Source organism: Salmo salar, chromosome ssa13, assembly GCF_905237065.1.
Source record: "Salmo salar chromosome ssa13, Ssal_v3.1, whole genome shotgun sequence".
NCBI lineage: Eukaryota > Metazoa > Chordata > Actinopteri > Salmoniformes > Salmonidae > Salmo > Salmo salar.
The window spans coordinates 70,815,282-70,841,271 of record NC_059454.1 but is presented as its reverse complement, the minus strand read 5'-3'; the positions used below and the strand labels follow the sequence as shown (position 1 = coordinate 70,841,271).

At 44.4% G+C, this 25,990-nt stretch overlaps 1 protein-coding gene across 4 annotated transcripts in view; it reads left to right on the top strand.

The window, feature by feature from the left end:
• cadm1a (cell adhesion molecule 1a) overlaps positions 1 to 25,990 on the top strand; it is a 432,273-nt gene that overhangs the window by 364,303 nt on the left and 41,980 nt on the right. For 3 of the 4 annotated variants that reach the window (XM_014137379.2, XM_014137380.2, XM_014137378.2), the window contains 4 exons: positions 3,941 to 4,099; positions 11,202 to 11,298; positions 13,981 to 14,153; positions 24,805 to 24,891. In XM_014137379.2, coding sequence (XP_013992854.1) covers positions 3,941 to 4,099; positions 11,202 to 11,298; positions 13,981 to 14,153; positions 24,805 to 24,891 — 516 coding nt within the window. The remainder of the gene's footprint in view (positions 1 to 3,940; positions 4,100 to 11,201; positions 11,299 to 13,980; positions 14,154 to 24,804; positions 24,892 to 25,990) is intronic. The other variant, XM_014137381.2, reaches the window with a different exon arrangement.

Here is a 25,990-nt window from a genome sequence, read left to right as displayed (position 1 = left end):
TCAGACGATCCCGCAGCTGAAGAAGCAGGATGTGGAGGTCCTTGGCTGGAGTGATTAATCATGGTCTGTGGTTGTGAGGCCGGTTGCACGTACTGCCAAATTCTCTAAAACGATGTTGGAGGCGACTTATGCTAACATTAAATTCTCTGGCAACAGCTCTGGTGGATATTCCTGCAGTAAGCATGCCAATTGCATGTTCCTTCAAAACTTGAGACATCTGTGGCATTATATTGTGTGACAAAACTGCACATTTTTGGGGCCTTTTATTGTCCCCAGCACAAGGTGCATCTGTGTAATCATCATGCTGTTTAATCAGCTTCTTCATATGCCACACCAGTCAGGTGGATGGATTATCTTGGCAAAGGAGAAATCCTCACTAACAGGGACGTAAACAAATTTGTGCACAACATTTTAGAGAAATAAGATTTTTGTGCATTTGGAACATTTCAGGGATCTTTAATTTCAGCTCATGAAACACTTTGCATGTTGCGTTTATATTTTTGTTCAGTATACATTCAGTTGCCAGTTTATTAGGTACACCACTCCATTCACGAAAATGGTTCGCTCCTACAGACAGTAATTCGTTTAGTCATGGCTTGCTATATAAATCAGGCAGACAGGAATCGAGGCATTCAGTTACAGTTCAGTTGATCGTTTGAATGGGCAAAACGAGTGACCTAAGCGACTTTGAGCATGGTAGTACCGTTGGTGCCAGGCGCGCTTGTTGCAGTATCAGAAATGGCTGGCTGGCTGTCACGACTTCTACCGAAGTCGATGCCTCTCCTTGTTCGGACGGTGCTCGGCGGTCGACATCACCGGTCTTCTAGCCATCATTGATCCATTTTCCATTGGTTTTGTCTTGTCTTCCTACACACCTGGTTCCAATCCCATTCATTACATGTTGTGTATTTAACCCTCTGTTTCCCCCTCATGTCCTTGTCAGAGATTGTTTGTTGTTATGCTCGTGATATTCGATTGGTGCACGACGGGTTGTTGTACCTACGTTTATTTTATTATGTACTTTGGTTTTGGAGGTTTTGTTTTACGTTATTAAACTACTCCATTTATACCAAGTTTGATTCTCCTGCGCCTGACTTCCCTGCCTCCTACACACATGGCATGACACTGGCCTCCTGTGCTTTTCATGAACAACAGTGTCCAGGGTTTACCGAGAATGGTGCACAAGTAAAAAACGTTCAGTCAGCAACAGTCCTGTGGGTGAAAACAGCTCGTTAATGAGAGAAGTCGAAGGAGAATTGCAAGAATTGTGCAAGCTAACAGGCCGGCCACAAACAGGCAAATAACGATGCAGTTCAACAGTGCTGTGAAGAACGGCATCTCGTAATGCACAACTCATCGGTTCACAGATGGGCTATTGTAGCAGACGACCACAGCCCGTTACACTCCTATCAGCTTAAAACAAGATGCAACTCCAGAGGGCACGCGATCACTAACGCTGGACAGTTGAGGAGTGGGAAAACATCACCTGGTCCGACCAATCCCGGTTCCTGTTGCGTCATGCTGATGGCATAGACAGGATTTGGATTAAGCAACATGAGTCCATGGCCCCATCGTGCCTGGTGTCAATGGTACACTTTGTACCATGCCCCAAGAATCCAGGCTGTTCTGGAGGCAAAGGTCCGACCCGGTACCTAATAAATTTGGCACTGAGTGTAGAGGTCCTGGATGGCAGGGAGCTCGGCCCCAGTGATGTAGTTGGCTGTCCGCACCACCCTCTGTAGGAGGTGCTGTTGCCATACCAAGCAGTGATGCAGCCTGTCAATATGCTCTCAATAGTGCATCTGTATAACTGTTAGTGGATTTGAAGGCCCATTCCAAATCTTTTCAAGATTCTTCTTCACAACTGTGTGCTTGTGTATGGACCATTTGAAGTCCTTAGTGATTTGGACACCGAGAAACTTAAAGCCCTCTACCCGCTCCACTACAGCCCAGTCGATGTGGGTGGGGGCGTACTCACACCCCCCTTTCGTGCAGTCCACGATCAGCTCCTTGGTCTTACTGACGTTGAGGGAGAAGTTGTTGTCCTGGTACCACACTGCCAGTTTCTGACCTCCTCCATGTAGGCTGTCTCATCGTCACCGGTGATGATGGTGTTAGAGTCGTGGGTGGCCACGCAGTCATGGGTGAACAGGGAGTACAGGACAAGACTAAGCACACACCCCTCATGGGCCCATCTCTCTCTCTCTCAACTCCCCTTCCTTTCCTCTCCCTTGTTCATTCACACTCCTTCTCTATCCCTCTCTGTCTCTCTCATCAACCTCCCCATCTCTCAATCCAATTTACATCTATTTAATTTATTGACAAGACCAAAATACACTCATGCTTCCAAATATTGTTACAAAATGGGACAATGGGGAAAGGAACCCATCCCTGCCCGCTCTCTCCCTCCCTCTCCACTCTTTGTGCAGTTGTGGGGCGCAGTTAGCCTATTCAGTGTGTGGAGAGTGTGTTGTCTGTATTGTGTAGCACCACAGTTACTCATCAGAACAAGGTATGTGTGTAGGCCTGCTTCACACTTCGCTGTGTACTGTTGGCAGGGGTTACTTTGGGTCAAAATCCCTAAATACAACACAAATAAACTGTCCCATCCAACACAGCATCCATTGAGTGACTCACAAAAGCCCTCGACAGCAAGACATTTTCAGCTGATTCTCCTTCCATTGACCATTCTCAAGGACGTCGCCCTCTCTCCACTACTTTTACTGTACAAGGTCACTTTCATAGAGCCGCTCCATTCAGAGACCCACAATGGACGCCTCTCCCTTCGCTAAGTTATTACTAGTCTTCCCACGTAGCCTTGAGTACAACAGTATCCCTTTGTTACCATTTCGTTACAAATTAAACATATTCCACTCCCAATTCAACGTGGTTGGTTACATAATACAAGCTTTTCATAGGGGGAAAAATATGTTTGGTTTTCAGGTACGTTTAGAGATGTGTACTTCCACAAAAAGTACCAAATACCATTTTTATGTGATTATGTGGTGTCCTTATGAAGAGAAAACATATAGCTAGGCCAGTTACATTAATGTAATGCACCAAAGTACGTTCATCTCTAGGAGACAGAACGCGTCTCCTTCCTGAGCGGTATGACGGCTGCGTGGTCCCATGGTGTTTATACTTGTGTACTATTGTTTGTACAGATGAACATGGTACCTTCAGGCGTTTGGAAATTGCTCCCAAGGATGAACCATACTTGTGGAGGTCTAAAAAAAAATTCTGAGATCTTGGCTGATTTCTTTTGATTTTCCCATGATGTCAAGCAAAGAGGCACTGAGTTTGAAGGTTGGCCTTGAAATACATCAACAGGCACACCTCCAATTGACTCAAATGATGTCAATTAGCCTATCAGAAGCTTCTAAAGCCATGACATCATTTTCTGGAATTTTCCAAGCTGTTTAAAGGCACAGTCAACTTAGTGTATGTAAACTTCTGACCCACTGGAATTGTGATACAGTGAGTTATACGTGAAATAATCTGTCTGTAAACAATTGTTGGAAAAATGACTTGTGTCATGCACAAAGTAGATGTCCTAACCGACTTGCTAAAACGATAGTTTGTTAACAAGAAATTTGTGGAGTGTTTGAAAAACGAGTTTTAATGACTCCAACCTAAGTGTATGTAAACGTCCGACTTCAACTGTATTTGCAATGTCTTTGAGCAGGTGCCGTATATTGTTATACGATACAACGATAAAAAGAAACTCTGCACACTGCAATCTATGCTCGCATGTGGTTTATTGGTGACAATTGGTGACAACGTTTCAACCACTCAGGTCTTCATCAGGTGCCATAAAATACTGTGGTCTGTATTAAAAGACCCACTCCTTAATTCCAGAACAACAAAATGATGATAGAAAATGGCTGTAAATAACACACAGTGGACCTTTAAATGTGGCTGTCTTCATTTTCCTTCCCAGGTAAGTCGAAGGTAGAGGAGATGTACGACACCATGTTCACCGTGACCAGCCAGCTGACGTTCACCGTCACCAAGGAGGACGACGGTGTGCCCGTGGTGTGCATCGTGGACCACCCAGCCGTCAAAGACGTCCAGGCCCAGACGTACCTTGTGGTACATTGTGAGTATGGGCCGACACTCAAACCTTGTCTATTTTTACAGAAATATTCCTTGCACATATTATATGAAAACGTATGGCGAGCATGGGTGAGATACATGTTTTCTACTGATTGAGGGAAATCGTTTTAGATTTTGTTGTTTCACATATGTTGACTGAACTTTAAGTCTATCCATCATTTTTTGCACCAAACACAAGTTTGCCCCTTTTTCCTTGAAAAGGGTTCTCAGAGGCCTTTGTCCAAGCTGAGATGACAGACAAAGGCCTTCAGACTGCATTTCAGCTGTCTTTGCATCGGGAACTAAAATCAACCAACTTAATGTTTGGCCTATGTTTAATATGCAGTAGTGGCATTATGATACAATGGGTAAGGCCCTGAAGTGCTTGAAGTGCTTGACTTGGCCTTTGGGCTGAAGACCTAGGCTTCAGATACCATTATCTACACAAAAGGGTAACGATATTTTCTCTTGCCTTTCCTTCCAAACTTGACATACAAAATAAACAAGGATGCTCCATCTGACTCTTCCTTGGAAGAGACGGGCTCATGTGCCTTGTCGTGACATTTGGCCACGTTCCCATTACAGTAGCAGACTGGTTCTCTAGGCCGCCCCTCTAAACTGCTTCTGCAGAGCTTGGTTGGGCTGCTTCTGCTGTCACGTTCGCACAAGTACTTTTTTCACATTGCGCTGGATAGATATTTTTTTTTACATTTTAGTCATTTAGCAGACGCTCTTATCCAGAGCGACTTACAGTAGTGAATGCATACATTTCATTTCATGTATTATTTTTTGTTTTTATTTCTACTGGCCCCCCGTGGGGATCGAACCCACAACCCTGGCGTTGCACACACCATGCTGGCGTTGCAAACACCATGCTCTACCAACTGAGCCACAGGGATGACCTTCTCCTTTGTTATCAGATACGAGAAACTGTTCCATTCTGGAAGCATCAGACACGAGAAACTGTTCCATTCTGGAAGCATCAGACACGAGGAACTGTTCCATTCTGGAAGCATCAGACACGAGGAACTGTTCCATTCTGGAAGCATCAGACACGAGAAACTGTTCCATTCTGGAAGCATCAGACACGAGGAACTGTTCCCTTCTGGAAGCATCAGACACGAGGAACTGTTCCATTCTGGAAGCATCAGACACGAGGAACTGTTCCATTCTGGAAGCATCAGACACGAGGAACTGTTCCATTCTGGAAGCATCAGACACGAGGAACTGTTCCATTCTGGAAGCATCAGACACGAGGAACTGTTCCATTCTGGAAGCATCAGACACGAGGAACTGTTATGATAGATATGGAAGGGGAAGAGAGGATACAGTTCAACGTTTCACATGGAACTACCAATATGGTGGCAATTGGATTTGAAATTTTAGCGAATACAAAAAAAAAATGTGTGATAATGAACTATCATTCCAAATTCTTGAAATTCTCCTCCAAGGTGAGCCAGCCAGCAGGCCAAATTCTACCCGTTCTCATTCCACAGTCCGCCTTGCGCACTCTCATCAGAAACATCGCCTCGCCATGCTGTTGGGGCAGGCAAAAGCAATCAATGTTGAAGTCATTGAGTGCACAGGCTGGCCTAATAGACTTCTTTCTGCCATAGAAAATAGAAAAAACATGGCCAGGGATATTAAATAAGTCCAGTAATAATATTGATGGCTTGCTGGGCAAGGTAGACAGGGTTGCCCCCCCCTTCCTCCAAGGGGTCACTAGTTCAGCTGCCCATGGCAGATGGATGGCCGAGGCTTGAGTGCTGCTGGGGGAAGCAGATAATAAAGCAAATAATTATATTAGCATAATGATAATGGTCGTCTCCCTGGACGATACAGATGCTCTCATTTTCCCCAAGTGGTAATACCAGGAAGTCACCGGAGCGTGTGTGTGTCCAGCGAGTTTAAGAGGGGACAACTCCGAGACAGACACTGGTACTGTAGCCGTCAAAACACTAAACCTCTAGTTTCATGATGACATTTTGAAGATGACAAGGACAGGAGATATTACGCTGCAGTGAGAGGACAATTGAGAGATGTACTGTAGTGTATTTTGTCAGTACCAACCCTCTGCATTGCATGTAATGGTTTCATTTGAATCCAAACACCACAAGATTCGAGCAAAGTAGTTTCAATAACTTTTGTGAGAGTGCAGTGTAGAAACTAACACATCCCAAGCCTGAAACCAAGTTCTCTCTCGTAAAAAGGGTACATGCCCGTCCGACCAATGTTGCGCCACGCCCATCACCCAGTCAGAGTGGCACAGCCTCTGCCAGGGCTGTAATAGGACTCCTGGACGGCCTGCAGATTGCTGTGTGTTGACCAAAAAGGTTGGACAGTGGAGCGGCCGGGTTGAGCTCCGCTGTTGAAATATTTAGTGATCTGCAAGTACAGCAACTTCCACTACATGAGCCCTGGGACAGCCTGGTTCTCCAGGCTGCCCCTCTAACTGCTTCTGCAGAGCCTGGTTGGGCTGCCCCTACTGTCACGCTCGCACAAGTACTTATTCATATTGCGCTGGATAAATATGGAAGGGGAAGAGCGGATACGGTTCGATGTTACACGATTTCACATGGTCCCACCAATATCGCGGCAATTGGATTTTACATTTTAGTGACTTCTACAAAATAATGTGATAATAAACTATCATTCCAAATTCTTGAAATTCTCCTCCAAGGTGAGCCAGCCAGCAGCCCAAATTCTACATGTTCTCATTTCACAGTTCGACTTGTGCGCTCTCACCAGACACTTCGCCTTGCCTGGTTGTCGGGGCAGGCAAAAGCAATCAATGTTAAAATCATTGAGTGCACATAGAAAATAGAAAAAACATGGCCAGGGATATTAAATAAGCCCAGTAATAATATTGATGGCTTGCTGGGCAAGGTAAGCAGGGTTGCCCTACTGCTCTGTTGCCCCCCCTCCAAGGGGTCACTAGTTCAGCTGTCCATGGCAGATGGATGGCCGAGGCTTGAGTGCTGCTGGGGGAAGCAGATAATAAAGCAAATAATTATGTTAGTATAATGATAATGGTCGTCTCCCTGGACGATACAGATGCTCTCATTTTCCCCAAGTGGTAATACCAGGAAGTCACCGGAGCGTGTGTGTGTCCAGCGAGTTTAAGAGGGGACAACTCCGAGACAGACACTGGTACTGTAGCCGTCAAAACACTAAACCTCTAGTTTCATGATGACATTTTGAAGATGACAAGGACAGGAGATATTACGCTGCAGTGAGAGGACAATTGAGGGATGTACTGTAGTGTATTTTGTCAGTACCAACCCTCTGCATTGCATGTAATGGTTTCATTTGAATCCAAACACCACAAGATTCGAGCAAAGTAGTTTCAATAACTTTTGTGAGAGTGCAGTGTAGAAGCGAACAAGCCTGAAACAAAGTTATTTCTATTAAAAACAGTACATGCCTGTCCAACCAACATAGTGGCAGGTAGCCGGCAGGTATCCTAGTGGTTAAGAATGTTGGGCCAGTAACCGAAAGGGCTGCTGGTTCAAATCCCCAAGCCGACTAGATGAAAAATCTGTTGATGTACCCTTGAACAAGGTACTTAATCCTAATTGAGCCTGTAAGTCGCTCTGGATAAGAGCGTCTGCTAAATTAGTCAAATGTAAATGGTGCCAGACAGAGTGGCACAGCCTCTGCCAGGGCTGTAATTTGGACAGATGGATGGCCTGCAGATTGCTGTGTGTTGACCGGACAGTGGAGCTCCGCTGTTAACATATTTAGTGATCTGCAAGTACAGCAACTTCAACTACAGGAGCCCTGGGGACAACAACATCAGTCTTAGTGAAAGTACCCGAATACTCCTCGGGAAATGAACCCATCCACAGGTCAAACACTGAGCAGAATAGGCAAATATACACTACATGACCAAAAGTATGTTGACACCTGCTTGTCGAATATCTCATTCCAAAATAATGGACATTAATATGGAGTTGGTGCCCCCTTTGCTGCTTTAACAGCCTCCACTCTTCTGGGAAGGCTTTCCACAAGATGTCGGAATATTGTTTTCATTCAGCCCTTTGCATTAGTAAGGTCAGGCACTGATGTTGGGTGATTAGGCCTGGCTCGTAGTCAGCGTTCCAATTCATCCCGAAGGTGGTTGAGGTCAGGCTCTGTGCAGGCCAGTCAAGTTCTTCCACAGCGACCTTGACAAACAATTTATGTATGGACCTTGCTTTGTGCAAATCAAATAAAAATGTTGCAAATTTATTGATAATGAAATACAGAAATATCTCATTTACATACAGTACCAGTCAAAAGTTTGGACACAAATCAAACTTTATTTGTCACATGCGTCGAATACAACAGGTGTAGACCTTACAGTGAAATGCTTACTTACAAGCCCTTAACCAACAATGCATTTTAAAAAATATATATATAGAAATTTAACAAATAATTTAGGAGCAACAATAAAATAACAGTAGCGAGGCTATATACAGGGGGATCCGGTACAGAGTCAATGTGCGGGGGCACCGGTTAGTCGAGGTACATTAGAGTGTCTAGTTTGAGAAACAGACGCCTCACAAGTCCTCAACTGGCAGCTTCATTAAATAGTACCCGCAAAACACCAGTCTCAACATCAACAGTGAAGAGGTCACTCCGGGATGCTGGCCTTCTAGGCAATTGCAAAGAAAAAGCCATATCTCAGACTGGCCAATAAAAATAAAATATTAAAATAGGCAAAAGAACACTGGACAGGGGAACTCTGCCTAGAAGGCCAGCATCCCGGAGTCGCCTCTTCATTGTTGACGTTGAGACTGGTGTTTTGGATACATTTGCAAACTATGCTTAGTTTAGCCCTAATAACATGCCCCAAACTGCCTCTCTTATGGGTATAGTGCCTTGCAAAAGTATTCATCCCCCTTGGCGTTTTTCCTATTTTGTTGCATTACAACCTGATGATGATGAATGTGATGATAATGATGGTCATATTAACACAACACCCAGCAGGAGTGCATTAGCCATACTGTGTGTGTTTTATTCTCATGGTCCACACCAGCCGTTGTTGCCAGGGCACTGTTAATGAAAGGGATGTAATGGTGTGCTTTCTTTGACTTTCTCTCTCTTTCTTCTCTTTCTTTCTCTCTTCCTTCTCTCCCATCTTTTCCATTCACTCGGCCTCAAATTCAAATTGGTTCTCTTTTCTCTTTCTCTATCGCCCCGCCACCCACCACTCTAGCTTGCCTCTTTCTATTCCCTCCATCTCTCTCTCTCTTTCTTCCCTTTCTCTTTCACTTCCCTCTCTCTCTTTCTTCCCCCTCTGTGTCGCTCTCTGTCTCTCTCACTCGCTCTCTCCCTGTCTGTCTATTTTTCTTTTCCTTCTCTCCCTTCCTCTTCTCTCCCTCTATCTCTCTGTTCTTTCTCCCCTTGCTCTCATTAGCTCTGTACATAATACAGAGGCTACTCTTTCTTCTGAACACGGCAGGCGAGTTGGAGATCTGCCAAAGGGAGCAAAGGGGGGCCTTATTAGTGTTAACTTACTGTAAGGCAACATTAAAAGGCAGCCCCGACTGATTTACCCACTTTTATAATCCTGTTTCTGTCTTAAATGTTGTTGAGAGGACATTTATGGCTTTCTCACGTAAAGCGTCCAAAGCGTCTTTGAGGTCCAGACGTCTTGTTAGCGAGGCAGCTTTATTTTCTCTTTCATCTCGTTGCCTTCCTGCAAGGACGGCAGATAGTGTTGGAAGTTCATAAATGTTACGGCAACTGTGGCTAAAGTCCCGAAGGGACATATTTAATTTCAACTAATTTCACCCTGCAAAAGAACATCTCTAAATAAACCAATTGATATCGACTGGACGACTAACCAACACTTAGAAATAAACAGTATAGGTTCGCTGTGGGACACTCTTTCACACACTACCGCAACCTGAAGGCCAGAATCTGTCAAATCATCTAGGTTGCGTACAATAATGACAACCTTGCCTCAAATAGTCCCTTCACAATCCCTCCAACTCCCCCGTAGGCAACATGCCACAAGCCTGTTTCATTTCACAGCAAATGTTGTAAAAACAGCTATGGACGACACATCTGCGTCAAAGCCATCCCTTTACCTGTTGTCTATCACCGGGTGGAGGGGAGTAGAACCTGGCCAAACCTGTCCATTCTGCAGTCTGCGTATGACGGCCAGTCATGTTAATGGACGAGCTAAAGGTTGTTACTGATAGACCAGAAAGGTCAATGGTGTAGCTGTAGTCTGCTGTCGGTCCCATGGACTGTTGACAAACTGCACACCGGAGAGGAGAGAGGAAAGGCTTGGAGCATCCGTTGGAAGTGGACAGTGTGCTGCTTTGAAGATAGGAGGATACAGTAGAGAATGTGGGCCGTTTTTGAGGGTATTGTGTGTAGGCTACTTACCAGTGTAGGCTGCTGGAGGGAGAAATCATTGGATGGTGTCATTGTAATGGATAGAAAGGAGCCGATCCTCCGATTTTCCCATCCACCAGCCTCCACTGGTACTTATTGAGGCCCAAACTCTGAAAGACCTTAGCATTGCATAGATAACTTTTATTTAACCTTTATTTAACTAGGCAAGTCAGTTAAGAACAAATTCTTATTTACAATGACGGCCTACCCCGGCCAAACCCGGACGTCGCTGGGCCAATTGTGCGCCGCCCTATGGGACTCCCAATCACGGCCAGTTGCGATACAGCCTGGATTCGAAACAGGATGTCTGTAGTGACACCTCTAGCACTGAGATACAGCGCCTTAGACCACCGCGCCACTCGGGAGCCCAAATAATAGCAACGTGTTGATAGATAAAAATATGGTTTCAAACAAAGATTTACCAAACTACAACACAAACGCTGAGTTTGTACCTGAAGCTTTAGAACTGTCTTTTTTTATACAATATTCATACATTTTGCTCCAAATGTTTTAACATTTGTTTCGTGAACCTCCCAACCACACGTCCTTACATTTCACATTGCGTAGCCTGCATCAACTTGGAATGAAGAAACATTAAGTAGACTAGAGCCTACCTACTTGATAAACTTGTAATGTCACTAATGACTTGCATATTACATTGACGCATTGTCTCTCCCTACCTCTCTCGCTCTCTTCCCCTTCCTCTCCTTCCACAGATAAACCAGAGGTGAAGATCGTAGTGGAGTTTCCTGACGGGCTGCCAAGGGAAGGACAGAATATGGAGCTGTCGTGCCAGGCCAAAGGCAAACCCCAGTAAGACGCACACACATTTTACATATCGACACCTTCACACACCTCCACGGGCTTACTGATGTACGTGGATGAATATTTATGGCTAGTACGGAGTAGGTTGAATGTATTTTTCATATGCCTCCAAAGGGGAAACTGCTCCCCCTCCCCTCTTCCTGTTAGCTCACAGCCTCTGTTATTAGCATACTACACATGCTCCAGGTGTAGCACAGTGTGGTTGTGGGCTTGTAAATGCGTTGAAGACGGACACATGCAGAGACGGAAACGGCCGCCCGTAGCTCAGGGAACAAGCGGTGGCCGGTCGTAGTGGAAATGTGATGCTGGCTGCAGCGGTTCGCTGCGGAACACAAACGGTCATTACATGATGCCGTCAGACGTATGATCCCTGCGAATACATTACATCATTACCCATCCTCTAGTCCCGAGGCACAATAATTGTGAAGGAGGAAACCTCTAACATTTCCACATTTCGACAGACACAGACTACACACACACACACACACACACACACACCACACGTACAAGATGCACACCTTTCCCCCTTCAGGTTTTGCACTCAGCAGGGAGAGACAAGGCGGCTCTCACCCGTATTCATTTAATAAAGATGAAAATACAATCAATACAGTGGGCCAGAGAATTGGAAGTAATTTTCATTAGAGCCCGTGAGAATTCTCTGCACTCATTACTGCGGCCAGATAGTGGCGGGCTCTGGCCGTGTGTGTCCATTTGTATTCTAGCCGCCCATCCTCTCTCTCTCCATTCCCCCACAGTCTCCCCCTCTCTTTCCAACCCCCTCTCTCTATCTCTCTTGTGTCATCCCCTCTTCCTCAGTAAACCACTTTTTCTAGGTCATTTCTCCTTACTCCGTATCGGGAGCGCGGCAGCAGCGGCCGACGCTGTGTGTGTATATTTAACCTCTGATTCCGGCTACCTAAGATTCTCGCCCTGACGAGGGATTCTGATTTGCTTTCTCGAGCCTCCCGCTGCCTTCGCCATCAAATGTTGTTTTTTCACCCAGCCACAAAGTCGGGAGATCAACTGTTATTGAGCTCAAACTGCTCTTTTGTTTCGTGGCTTAGTGCTTTTTTTCTTCATATTTCTCTCCCTTACTCTCTCTCTTCCTCCCTTTTCTCTCTTTCCCTCCCTCCCTCATTCTCCCCCCCAAAAAGTTTTTTCAAAAGGAGGGAACAAGTTTAAATGGCAACACAAAAACAGAACAACAAGGGAGAGGCCTCGGCGCCCACTCAAGGGAAATAACGGTGCGCTAGCTAGCTAGCAAACCAGCCATTGAAGGTTGTGAGAGCAGAACAGAGCTAAGAGGTGCTTTGTTTTTTTCCCCCCTCTGTGCCGTCTGGTTCTTCTCACATAACTCATCGTCAAAGAAATGGAATCCAGATCCAGCACTTCATGTAAGCTTCCTGCCAAGGTAGCTAGGGAACAAATATGGCTGGGTAATGTAGTTAACCACGTCGAGAGGCCAGGAAGATAAAAGGCTACCCAACTAATAGCTCACACAGTTCAACACACACACACAGCTATGAACACACACACACACACACACACACACACAAATATACTGAACAAAAATATAAATGCAACAATTTCAACAGTTACAGTTCATATAAGGAAATCAGTTAATTTAAATAAAGTCATTAGGCCCTGATCTATGGATTTCACATGACTGGACAGAGGCACAGCAATGGGTGGACCTGGGAGGGCATAGGCCCACCCACTTGGGAGCCAGGTCCACCCACTGGGGAGCTAGGTCCAGCCAATCAGAATTCGATTTTTCCCACAAAAGGGCTTTATTACAGACATAAATACTCCTCTGTTTCATTAGCTGTCCGGGTGGCTGGTCTCAGACGATCCCTCAGGTGAAGAAGTCAGATGTGGATGTCCTAGGCTGGCGTGATTACACGTGGTCTGCTGTTGTGAGGCCGGTTGGACGTACTGCCATATTATCTAAAACGACATTGGAGGAGGCTTATGGGAGAGACATAAACATTACTTTCTCTGGCAACAGCTCTGGTGGACATTCCTGCAGTCAGCATGTCAATTGCACACTCCCTTAAAACTTGAGACGTCGGTGGCATTGTGTTGTGTGACAAAACTGCACATTTTTGTGGCAGTTTATTGTCCCCAGCACAAGGTGCACCTGTGTAATGATCATGATCTTGATATGCCACACTTGTCAGGTGGATGGATTATCTTGGCAAAGGATAAACGCTCACTAACAGGGATGTAAACAATTTTGTGCACAACATTTTCTTTGTGCATATGGAACATTTCTGGGATCTTTTTTTTCAAAACAATCTAACATGGGACAAATACTTTACATGTTGTGTTTATATTTTTGTTCAGTATAGTTTGGCAAGGTGAAAGATGTTTATCCTAAAGAATGCACCCTATCAGATGTGCCATAAAAAAAGGAAAATAAATGGTTGATTTAGTTCGCCAGGTACAAAGGAACCAATTAAATAATCCCATTATTTGTAAATATTTTTTTGACATAATATGTATTCAACATCCAGTTCTAGGGGAAACAATGCGCGTGACCAGTGACATTACTGTCTCCTCTTTTTCCCGTGTAGCCAATAGACTAGTCCCAAAAGTCCAAACGCGTATTATATAATCACTGAGTGACATTGCTGTCCTCTCTCTGTCTCTGTCTCTCTCTCTCTCTAGTCCCCAGCAAATCAACTGGGTGAAGGTAGACGACGACCTGCCCTCACACGCCCTCATCACCGGCCCGGACCTGTACATCGAAAACCTCAACAAGACCTACAACGGCACCTACCGCTGCTTCGCTGCCAACTCAGTGGGCGAGTCGTATGACGACTACATCCTCTATGTCTATGGTACATACCTCGTACCTCTCGATTCAATGCGCTCTCTGTCTTTATCTCTCTCTCTCTCTCTCCCTCTCTTATGACTACATGCTCTACGTGTGTATGGTACCTACCTCCCAGCACCCTCTCTCTCTATTCATCTCTCTCTCTCTCTATATATCCCCTCATCCCCTCTCTCTCTCTCTATCCCCCTCTCTCCTGACAGCGTTATCTGAACACGGTTCAATACCATTGATTCCAATGACATTCCTCCCTTGCAGGACATTCCCATCTAATCTGGTCATTTTCCATCCGGCAAATTGACTCGGCAGATATCGCTTACCAAATCGTACTAAGCTTGCAGGATAAATTATTTGGCTGCTATTTTGAGGGCATTAATGGACTGAAAAAATGACTTGTTGACTGACACAGGAACAAATCGCTGAATGGATGTTAGTTACAATGGAAGAGCAGGAGGTGGTGTTAATGACGAACACGGTAAAACAACAGGGCTTGTGAAAGATTATGCGTCGACTTGTCTCCACCTTTTTATCGCACTTGTTAAAATTTGTATTTTGAAAAATTTGTTGTACGTCAATACCTGCATTTAATCTCAACAGTGGCCAACATTGAAAAATGCATGTGTGACATATTCAGGGCTTTTGTAGTAAACAGTTTTTATTTCAAGTATTAACCACACTGGTACTACACATTTTCACTATAATGCACTTTCCTGTCAGGGGAAATTACAATAGGAAATCCATTTAAGTTATTACCGTCCCAGTATGCTCAGTGGGGGCCTCAATATCCTCTAGGTTGGAGTGGTCTGGAAATGTGTAATACGCTTTTCCCCCCTTCCATCATTTCCCATTGAAACCTCCCACGGAATTTCACTCCTGAACCCATCAAAGCTCACGTACAGTAAGTCAAGAAGCCTCAGCATCCCGCCCCGCCCCATCCCACCCTGTCTCCCCTTAGTTGACAGGCAGAACTGATATAACCCCGGCCCCCATCCCTCTAATACGTTTGTTTCCCCGACTATTGTGAAGCTAAGTGATGGAGAGCAACGGCAGGGCAGTTGACACTAACCTGGTTACCGGGAGAAAGAATGCATTCCCCGGTACCCATTTCTTAAAGCGGCCCGTCGGTAAAGGAAAATTGGTGGGGCCCTGCAGTCGAATGAGATTTAGCAACCAGTTTACAGAGGCGTCTCTAACCCAATAAAGAGGACCTCCTTCCTTTACTAGCTCTGGCTTTTATTGCGCCGTACCCAGCGGCATGTCGCTCTAGTTCTTCTCTCGGCTCTCAAAACTTCCTCCCCGTCCTCCTGCGACGCTTCCGGGGGTTTCCTCCTCCTGCCCCTGGCGTCAACATCAGCGCTGAAGATTGATGGCTACTGTTGACGATACACTCCCCAAAACTGGTCTGGAGTATGTGCTTTGCTGTGTTTATCCCAACCACCAACACCTGACCTGAGTCAAGCTGGAAGTCATATTGTTGTGTGGCCGGTACAGTATTAATTCCCCCTGTAAGGAGACACAGCCAGAGCTGAACAAATGTATCAGACCCTTTACAGTAACCTTTTTTGTCTTCAACCTATCTACACGCTGGCTTGGAAAATGAAGAACATAATGAAAAATATTGTCGCAAATAAAGAGACACCATTTCCTATTAAGGGAAAGGGGGATTACTAGTCAGTTGCACAACTGAATGCATTCAACAGAAATGTGTCTTCCGCATTTAATCAGAGAGTTGCGAGGGGCTGCCTTAATCGATGTCCACAGCTCATAGGGAGCAGTTGTTGGGGGTTAACTGCCTTGCTCAAGTGCAGAACGGCAGATTTTTCCACCTTGCCTGCACAGGGATTCAAACCAGCAACCTTTTGCCGCACACCCTAACCTAGTATAGGAAAACATGTTTTTTTTCCCGGCCAGGCAACAACACGTGTTTTACAGTTGTTTAGTCTCTAGAGGCAGCCAAGCAAGGTAAGGCAGCATCCCGGTCGCCACGCATCAGATGTAACTCACGATCAGGAAGCCTAACTGGAGACAATCTACAGGACAGCAGCTGTAGGGGAACAACATGTGCAGTCCTGCCACAGCCAGAACCAATATCATCAGCCAGCCATTATAATGAAGCCATAAATTATCTCATCTTGACACCCTCCTCCAACCCCCATTCTTAACCAGGGTCTTGTGCTCTTTCATTAGATTCTGGGGGCCAATATTTCCTCCTGGTTAGGAGTCGGCTGGCGCTTCAATTTAGAAGGCAGATAGCCTGAGATCAATGGTAGACTATTAGATCATGTCAGAGATGGCTATTGGCTACTGTGACACGCATAATCACGCCCATCTGCAGACATGCAAATGTATAGAAATATCAGCCTTCCATATGGAAGAGAGAGCTCCTCTTCATCTTTCTGGTTGAATAACAACCAATTGCATAATTAGTGCAGTGTACTGCTTCCCACGATGCAAGATGGCATTGATTTAGTCCAGCAAAGGTGTCTAATTTGCAGAGGGATCCCAGTGTCAGTCTCTCCCTGCAACGAAAATGAACACAATTAGGTAAACATACGAAAGGATGCCATTCAAACAGATGAGTTGTCTCGACGAGGGACTTTCCCCCTTGTAACCTCCACACCTTCTTTATTAACGCGTAATTGTCCACCCGTTGATTGCATGAGACAAGCATTTGCTGCAGGTGTGCCGTTGGCTTCCAATGACCGTCGTTAGCGTGGTTCCGTTGCCAGAGACTAGTTATTTTCCTCCCCTCTTGTTTTTCCACCACTCCTCCTAGTTAGGAGGAGAGGGGCCCCATCACTCTTGTTTGTCAAATCGTGCAGCTGGCAGATTTGGGAGAGGTTCTTTGCGCGGCGATTGCCGGGCACCATCCCATTGCTGTGCAGGCGACAGAAGGGCGCACAGCGCCTCGGTAAGAGTCGCCTGCTATCTGCCAGGGCGATGAATGGGGGGGCGGTCACTCCCCCGTGCTGTTCATGAGCTTTTAAATTGGAGTCAACTACCCCATTGGCACTCTTTTGGGAGTGGGAGAGTGTTATAAGTTAGTTAGTGTTATTGTGCTGTAGTGTAACATTATTCACCCATCTCCACACTTCATAACTCTCTGGAATGATCTTCTCTGTCAGGCAGTCCCAGTATTTTAATGCAGCCTCCGCTCCAAGCTCTCTGGGCATCTCCACACTTCTTCATAACTCTATGGAATGATTGAGTAAGAAAAGGAGTGATTTCTGTCTGAACGAAAGCTGTCCCTGGGTTTTGTCCTTGACATACCGTGTGGCTCTTTCGTTTACCACTTCAATCTGTTTTCGCCTTTGGACATTGGAAACTAAAGGCGATACACTATTAATGAGCTCAGGAAGAGAATGTTTGGTAGCCATTTGGGAGATTTGACCGGATTTCTTTCCGCTCTTCCTGCTTCTCTCCAATATGTAAAGCTGTGTGATTCCAGCAGGTGGCTAGTAGGGAAATCAACAGCCCAAAGTACACTATACTTTAAGCGCTCTATTAGCCAGATTGTTCTGTGTTTTCTTCATTGACTTTTACTCTGATCCTTATTGAGTGAGATTCTTATACTACCCCCACATGTGCCAGTTTGCCACTCCCACACCAATCCCTTGGTTAAAGGGGTGGCAGGTAGCCTAGTAGTTAGAGCATTGGGCCGGTAACCGAAAGATTGCTAGATTAAATCCCTGAGCTGACAAGATAAAAATCTGTCGTTCTGCCCCTGGCCAAGGCAGTTAACCCACTGTTCCTAGGCCGTCATTGTAAATAAGAATTTGTTCTTAACTGACTTGCCTAGTTAATAAAGGATAAATAAAATAAAAAAGGATTAATTGAGACGTTGCCTGCTTGCCTCTCTCCTCCCTACGTGTGTGTCTCGGCTGTATCACCTCAGCTAATTTCCAGAGGTATGTTTATGCTCAGCTATCTAAGGGGATAAAACCCTTAGAGACACAGGAAGTGAGAAACTCTCAATTTCTTGACTTTCTTAGCATTTAGCTTGACTGTGGAGGGATATTCTCTGTCTCTGTCAGGCAGTCCCAGTATTTTAATGCAGCCTCCGCTCCAAGCTCTCTGGGCCTGGGATGCTGATTCATAATCTGTCCTGGTAAACAATCCACAGTGACTTAACAGGAAAACTCACTTGCAGCTCCCCATATTTAAAACTCAGTAAGCTTCCACTGCATTTGATACAACATCATTGGAAAAGCGGGTAGCATGGAGTGCTGCTTTTTTTAAGGGACACCTTGGTGAACATTCACTCCAGTCGAGCTTGTATAAGTATAGATCTTATTATCGCTGCCAAGTTTTTAATGAGCTATTGACACCGATGATCCCAAACATCTGCTGGGCCTCACAGTTTATTACGGGTTAAAACCAATTAAGTAGCGTCACTTCCGAGCCCAAGTTTGTCAGCTCCTGACACGTGTGAAACTCATCAGTGGCGCAAGCCCCGTTAGCCAGCTCCCACCGTAAGATAGGCTTCCCTATTTGTCCGTTCAGCCATTGCTTTTTCAAACCTCTGTTTACAGGAATGGAATATGTTCTTTGTTAGTAATTAAAAATTAATATTAGAGAGTGTGTTTGAATACAAATTCAGATCACCTCAAGGCCGGCTTGGTTTGCTTCTGAAACCGCTCCTGGCTGGATTCTCGAGACTTTGCACATCTCTCTAGCTTTCTCTCACATTGAATTACTCACTTCTTCACGCATGTATCTATTTTATAATGTGTTGAGTGAAGATGATTGTACTTTTTGGGGGGAATATCCAAACGATTAACTGGTCATTAACAAAATATAGGCTGAACAACCATAAAGGACTCTGGGAACCAAACATAATATATTACAATAAAATATATTACAACTGTTCCTCTTTGTCGAATGTACCTAAATATACTGCAGTTTAAATATACTCCTTTACACTGACAAGGTGATCAACTATAATCAAGCACTTCACCGATCTATTTTCCATTTTTCTTAACACCAAGCTGAATTCCTCCGTTAGTGTAGAAACTTATCACGCCACTACTCCCCAAGCCACCTTCTGTCTCACCTTTGGCAAAGGTAATCAACATGGGTGCACTGTTCCGAGAAACAGCGTGAAAGCAACTGCCCTGTCAAGGCATGCCTTGTTAATCACAGGGAGTTTGGGACAGGTAACAACTTAGCTCTGACAACCCATGATCCATAAAAGTACTTTATTGACATGCCAAACATACAAATCTCTTCAAGTACCTCTCCCTTGGAGAAATATGCCACCAAACTCGTCCACCACTCCCCCCTTTATTCAATTTTTATTAGTATCCACATTAGCCGACGCCATTGGCTACAGCTAGTCTTACTGGGGTCCGACACAAGGAAAAAGACATTACAGACAAAATACTTTACAATTTACATACATTTAAAAACATGAACATCTAGTGTGTGTGTTTGCGTCTATCACTTACGCATACATGTCAGTACATTTATTTATTTAACCTCTATGGGCTAGGTGGGACGCTTGCGTCCCACCTACTCAACAGCCAGTTGAATCCTGTGGCGCGTTATTCAAATCCTTAGATATGCTATTACTTAAATTTTTCAAAAATATGACTATTTTACACCATTTTAAAGATAAGACTCTCGTTAATCTAACCACACTGTCCGATTTCAAAAAGGCTTTACAACGAAAGCAAAACATTAGATTATGTCAGCAGAGTACCGAGCCAGAAATAATCAGACACCCATTTTTCAAGCTAGCATATAATGTCACATAAACCCAAACCACAGCTAAATGTAGCACTAACCTTTGATGATCTTCATCAGATGACAACCCTAGGACATTATGTTATACAATACATGCATGTTTTGTTCAATCAAGTTCATATTTATATCAAAAACCAGCTTTTTACATTAGCATGAGACTAGCATGTGACTAGCATTCCCACCGAACACTGCCGGTGAATTTACTAAATTACTCACGATAAACGTTCACAAAAAGCATAACAATTATTTTAAGAATTATAGATACAGAACTCCTCTATGCACTCGATATGTCCGATTTTAAAATAGCTTTTCGGTGAAAGCACATTTTGCAATATTCTCAGTAGATAGCCCGGCATCACAGGGCTAGCTATTTAGACACCCAGCAGGTTTAGCACTCATCAAAGTCAGATTTACTATAAGAAAAATTTTCTTACCTTTGTTGTCTTCGTCAGAATGCACTCCCAGGACTTCTACTTCAATAACAAATGTTGGTTTGGTCCAAAATAATCCATCGTTATATCCAAACAGCGGCGTTTTGTTCGTGCGTTCTAGACACTATCCTAAAGGCTAAATAAGGGTGACGAGCATGGCGCAATTCGTGACAAAAGAATTCTAAATATTCCATTACCGTACTTCGAAGCATGTCAACCGCTGTTTAAAATCAATTTTTATGCAATTTTTCTCATAAAAAAGCGATAATATTCCGACCGGGAATCTGCGTTTAGATAAACAGACAAAGGAAAACAAAGCATTCGGGCGAAGCGGGCACGCGCCTAAGCCCATAGTACTCTGAGTGGCCACTTGCCAAAAGCGATAAAGTGTTTCAGCCAGAGCCTGCCTCGATATCGTTCAACGTTTTCCCGGGCTCTGAGACCCTATGGAAGACGTAGGAAGTGTCACGTTATTGCACAGATCCTGAGTCTTCAATAAAAAGAGCCAAGATGAAACACTACTTCTCAGACAGGCCACTTCCTGCTTGAAATCTTCTCAGGTTTTGGCCTGCCATAGGAGTTCTGTTATACTCACAGACACCATTCAAACAGTTTTAGAAACTTTAGCGTGTTTTCTATCCAAATTATATGCATATTCTAGTTACTGGGCAGGAGTAGTAACCAGATTAAATCGGGTACGTTTTTTATCCAGCCGTGTCAATACTGCCCCCTATCCCCAACAGGTTAATAACTTGGCAAGTCAGTTAAGAACAAATTCTTATTTACAATGACGGCCTACCCCGGCCAAACCCTAACGACGCTGGGCCAATTGCGCGCCGCCCTATGGGACTCCCAATCACGGCCGGTTGCGATACACACTGGAATCGAACCAGGGTCTGTAGTGACACCTCTTGCACTGAGATACAGTGCCTTAGAACGCTGCGCCACTTGTTGTTACACAACAACTAGGTAAGAGGGAATGTGCTACAAATATACCAACGGTAGCCTAGGTGGACTGTAGTAGTGGGAAGGTGACCCTTGGATACATCACAAGATGGCCGCCACCTTTGAATGTTGTTGACGTGAAGGAACGTTTGGAAAGATCGATTGATGCCCACTGTGATTTGATGCATCTTAGTAAAATGAAAGAATGTGTGTTTCAATCAGGGAAACTTGAAGGGAAATGGCACCAGCAAATCTATTGGTTATGGTTAGGTTAGGGTCAGGATTAGAGTTATGTGTTTGTGTCTGAAAAGTTGAAAAGTCATTGCTAAAGCTATCTGAAATCATTCAAAACCTATGAAAACAGTCCACCGGCATATGCTAATTTCAGACACACAAGTTGCAGCTAGTATTACAAACTGTCAGTCAGAACAACCGAAAGCAATAAAAACGGAGGAGAAAGTGACCCCTCCATTTCAGCAGATTCAAACACTATTTCTCAATTTCTTTACTTTCAAGCTGCATTTTCCTGCGGGGATGGGTAGTATTCATTCACTTTAATTGACATACATTTGGAATAAGGTATTTCAAATATTTTTGTGTATTCTGTCAGTGATATTTGAAAGGCTTGGTAAACATGGCATGTTTGAAGACTACGTTTTTGCCGTCACCGTCTCTCTGATGTGTCCCTGCCAGCCTCCCAGTCCTCCAAGTCCTCCACGTCTGTTGGAAAGTGTCTCTGGGCCCTCCTGCCGTGATGTTCTGATAGAACTCAGACAACAAGGAAAGCAGAGAGGGAGTGAGGAAGGGAAGCTGTCGGCCAATTTCCACCCACCTCCACAGATGTTAACACAGTGGTATCTGTCTGGCTGGACGAGGACAGACAGGCAAACAGTTGTGCGGCCGTGGGCGCACGTCACCATTCACGCCTGTTAGCACAACAGAAAATTATTTCTAACTCGATTTCACTCCCTCTCTCCTTCTCTCCATCCCCCTCTCTCTCTTTCTTTCTCTTTATTTCCCCTCATTTCATTAACCTGTTTGGTTGTGTCTCTCTCATCCTCGGGAAAAAAATGCTGCAATCACTCGCTCTCTGCACTCCTTTAACACTTCCCCCTGTTTTTCGCTACACTCTCAGGCAACTGAGCAGCATGACAAGTGACAAGGCTCTCTCCTCACTGCAAGCCTCAGCCCCAAGTTCTTATCAATGCAGCACCACTAGTCCGACTGAGAGAATGTCACTTTTGATTTCCCACTACAGTTATTGGTGGGGGGTCGAGTCGACTAATGAAGTAAATGGAAAATGCAACAGGGGGGTAGTCCTTGAGTTGAAAGTCTGTGTGCTGAACGTCCCTCCCTCCATCGGACCTCACATTGCGCCACTTTGTATGTTTGTTGATGTTTTGAGACTTGGACAGTGCATTTTCATCACTTATGTCCCTCATGTTTTTTTTTATTATTGAGTTTTGGTTTTATACAGTGCATTTGGAAAGTATTCACACCCCTTGACTTATTCCATTTTGTTACGTTACAGCCTTATTCTAAAATGGATTAAATTGTTTTTTTCCTCCCTCATCAATCTCTAAACAATACCCCATAATGACGAAGCAAAAACTGTTTTTTAGAAGTTTGTGTAAATTTATTTAAAAAAACATGATATATCATATTTACATAAGTTTTCAGACCCTTTACTCAGTACTTTGTTGAAGCACCTCTGGCAGTGATTACAGCCTCGAGTCTTCTTGGGTATGACGCTACAAGCTTGGCACACCTGTATTTGGGGAGTTTCTCCCATTCTTCTCTGCAGATCCTCTCAAGCTTTGTCAGGTTGGATGTGGATGGTCGCTGCACAGCTATATTCAGGTCTCTCCAGAGATGTACGATTGGTCCGGGTTCTGGCTGGGCTACTCAAGGACATTCAGAGACTTGTCCTGAAACCACTTCTGTGTTGTCTTGGCTGTGTGCTTAGGGTCGTTGTCCTGTTGGAAGTTGAAAATTCACCAAAGTCCTAAGCGCTCTGGAGCAGGTTTTCATCAAGGATCTCTCTGTACTTTGCTCCATTCATCTTTCCATCGATCCTGACTAGTCTCCAGGTCTCTGCCACTGAAAAACATCCCCACTGGATGAGGTTGCCGCAACCATGCTGCACCGTAGGAATGGCATTCAGGCCAAAGAGTTCAATCTTGCTTTCATCACACCAGAGAATCTTGTTTCTCATGATCTGAGAGTCCTTTAGGTGCCTTTTGGTAAACTCCAAGCAGGCTGTCAAGTGCCTTTTACTGAGGAGTGGCTTCCATCTGGCCACTCTACTATAAAGGCCTGATTGGTTGAGTGCTGCGGAGATGGTTGTCCTTCTGTAAGATTCTCCCATCTCCACAGAGGAACTGTAGAGCCATGTCAGAGTGACCATCGGGGTCATGGTCACCTCCCTGATCAAGGCCCTTTTCTCCCAATTGCTCAGTTTGGCCGGGCTGTCAGCTCTAGGAAGACTTGGTGGTTACAAACGGCTTCCATTTAAGAATGATGGAGGCCGCTGTGTTCTTGGGGACCTTCAATGCTGCAGAAATGTTGGTACCCTTCCCCAGATCTGTGCCTCGACACAATCCTGTCTCAGAGCTCTACGGACAATTCCTTCCACCTCATAGCTTGGTTTTTGCTCTGACATTCACTGTCAACTGTAGGACCTTATATAGACAGGTGTGTGACTTTCCAAATCATGTCCAATCAATGGAATTGACCACAGGTGGACTCCAATCAAGTTATAGAAACGTCTCAAGGATGATCAATGGAAACAGGATGCACCTGAGCTCAATTTCGAGTCTCATAGCAAAGGGTCTGAATACTTATGTAGGTATTTGTTTGTTTTTATAAATTTGCTAGAATTTCTAAAAACCTGTTTCCGCTTTGTCATTTTGGGGTATTGTGTGTAGATTGATAAAAAAAATATATATATTTAATCCATTTTAGAATAAGGCTGTAACGTAACAAAATGTGGGAAAGGGAAGGGGTCTGAATACTTTACGAATGGACTGTAGTTTTTTCTGTTTTAACTTGTGATGGGCTTGTTATTATTATCATGCCAACAGCATCCATAGGAGAGATGCATTGACACATTTGGACACCCTAACCTGAACCTTAACCATCCAGAATTAATCCCTTAACTTAGCTTTAAAAAAAATGATCTAGCTTGGTTTATGACAGGCTTAAAGGCAAACAAATGCACTGCCACTGGTATGAATTAATAATTTCCCCATCACAAATGTTTCATATTATTGCAGACCTGGGTTCAAATACTATTTGAAATAATTTCAAATATTTTATCTGTGCTTGATTAAGCTGGCTGGCTTCATGGACCAATACAATAGTCCCAGAACTGCAAACCCTGCCCATCTGGAAATCTAGATGGGGTAAAGCAAACACTACAAGTATTTAAAAAGTTTCAAATAGTATTTGGACCCAGGTCTGTTTCATTGTGTCTTTTGTTTTCATGGTTTACTCATTAGTTTCCTTGTCTGTCATGTATTTGTTTTCTTCATCCAGATGCCCCCACCACTACCCCTATACCCACTACAGCTACTACCACCACTCCCACCACCACAACCATCTCCCTCCCTGAAGCCACTGCAGGTACAGTATCACCTCCCACCACCTCCCTGTGTGTTTTGTGGTTGTGCGTGCGTTGTTTGTGTGCATATGCGATACCCTCATACCCACCAAACCCGACCCTCACCACAAACACCACCACTTCCACCATCCACACTGTGTGACTGCATGCGTATTTATGTGTTCTCATTCTACAGTTACCATTACCCACTGCAATGTGTGACCTGACACCCCCTAGTGCATGTCTGTGTGTGTGTGTGTGTGTGTTTGTGAGCGAACAAGAAAGAGAGTGTGAGGAAAAGAGATAAATATTTGCCGTCAGGCAGTCCTGATAAGATTCTGAGGAAGGATAATAATAACAGAGTCGCACTGGAGGGGCCAGGCCTAGGCTCCCTCCTCCCACTGCAGCGCGGGGTTGTCAATGGCACTCATCATCCGCCCGCTCGTGCCCATCACATTTCTCTCACTAAAATGTTCAGCCGCTCTCTCTTTCCCTCCTCTCTCTCGCTATCCTTTTCTTCTTCTCCCCCTTTCTCCCCCCATTCTCTCCCTCCCTCTCGCCCTCCCTCTGTATTCTCCCCCCTCTCCATCTAAAATATTCTAGGTGTATCAGATTGTTCTGGCAATTCTCACATAGAAACTTAGAGGGAAGGATGTTTGACATGTTTTTTACATTTGTATCACAATTCTTTTTATTTTTTAAAAGATGAAAGTGGACATTTTAGGCCCTATTTAGACCTATATATGCCTCCTGTAAGACCCTGTGATCTGTGAACCGTACATGATACAAACATCTTATGTGTGCACTCAAATATGGAGTATATCTAGATTTAGAAAAACAAATGTTCACATTCATTTATTCAACATAAAAATATGAATATCTAAAAAGTACCCTTTTTTATTTTGCTTATTTTTTTTTTCAAATGGAACCTTTATTTAACTAGGCAAGTCAGTTAAGAACAAATTCTTATTTACAATGACAGCCTACCAGGGAACAGTGGGTTAACTGCCTTGTTCAGTGGCAGAATGACAGATATTTACCTTGTCAGCTCTGGGATTCGATCCAGCAACCTTTCTAGTTACTGGCCCAACTCTCTAACCACTAGGCTACTTGTTTGGAACA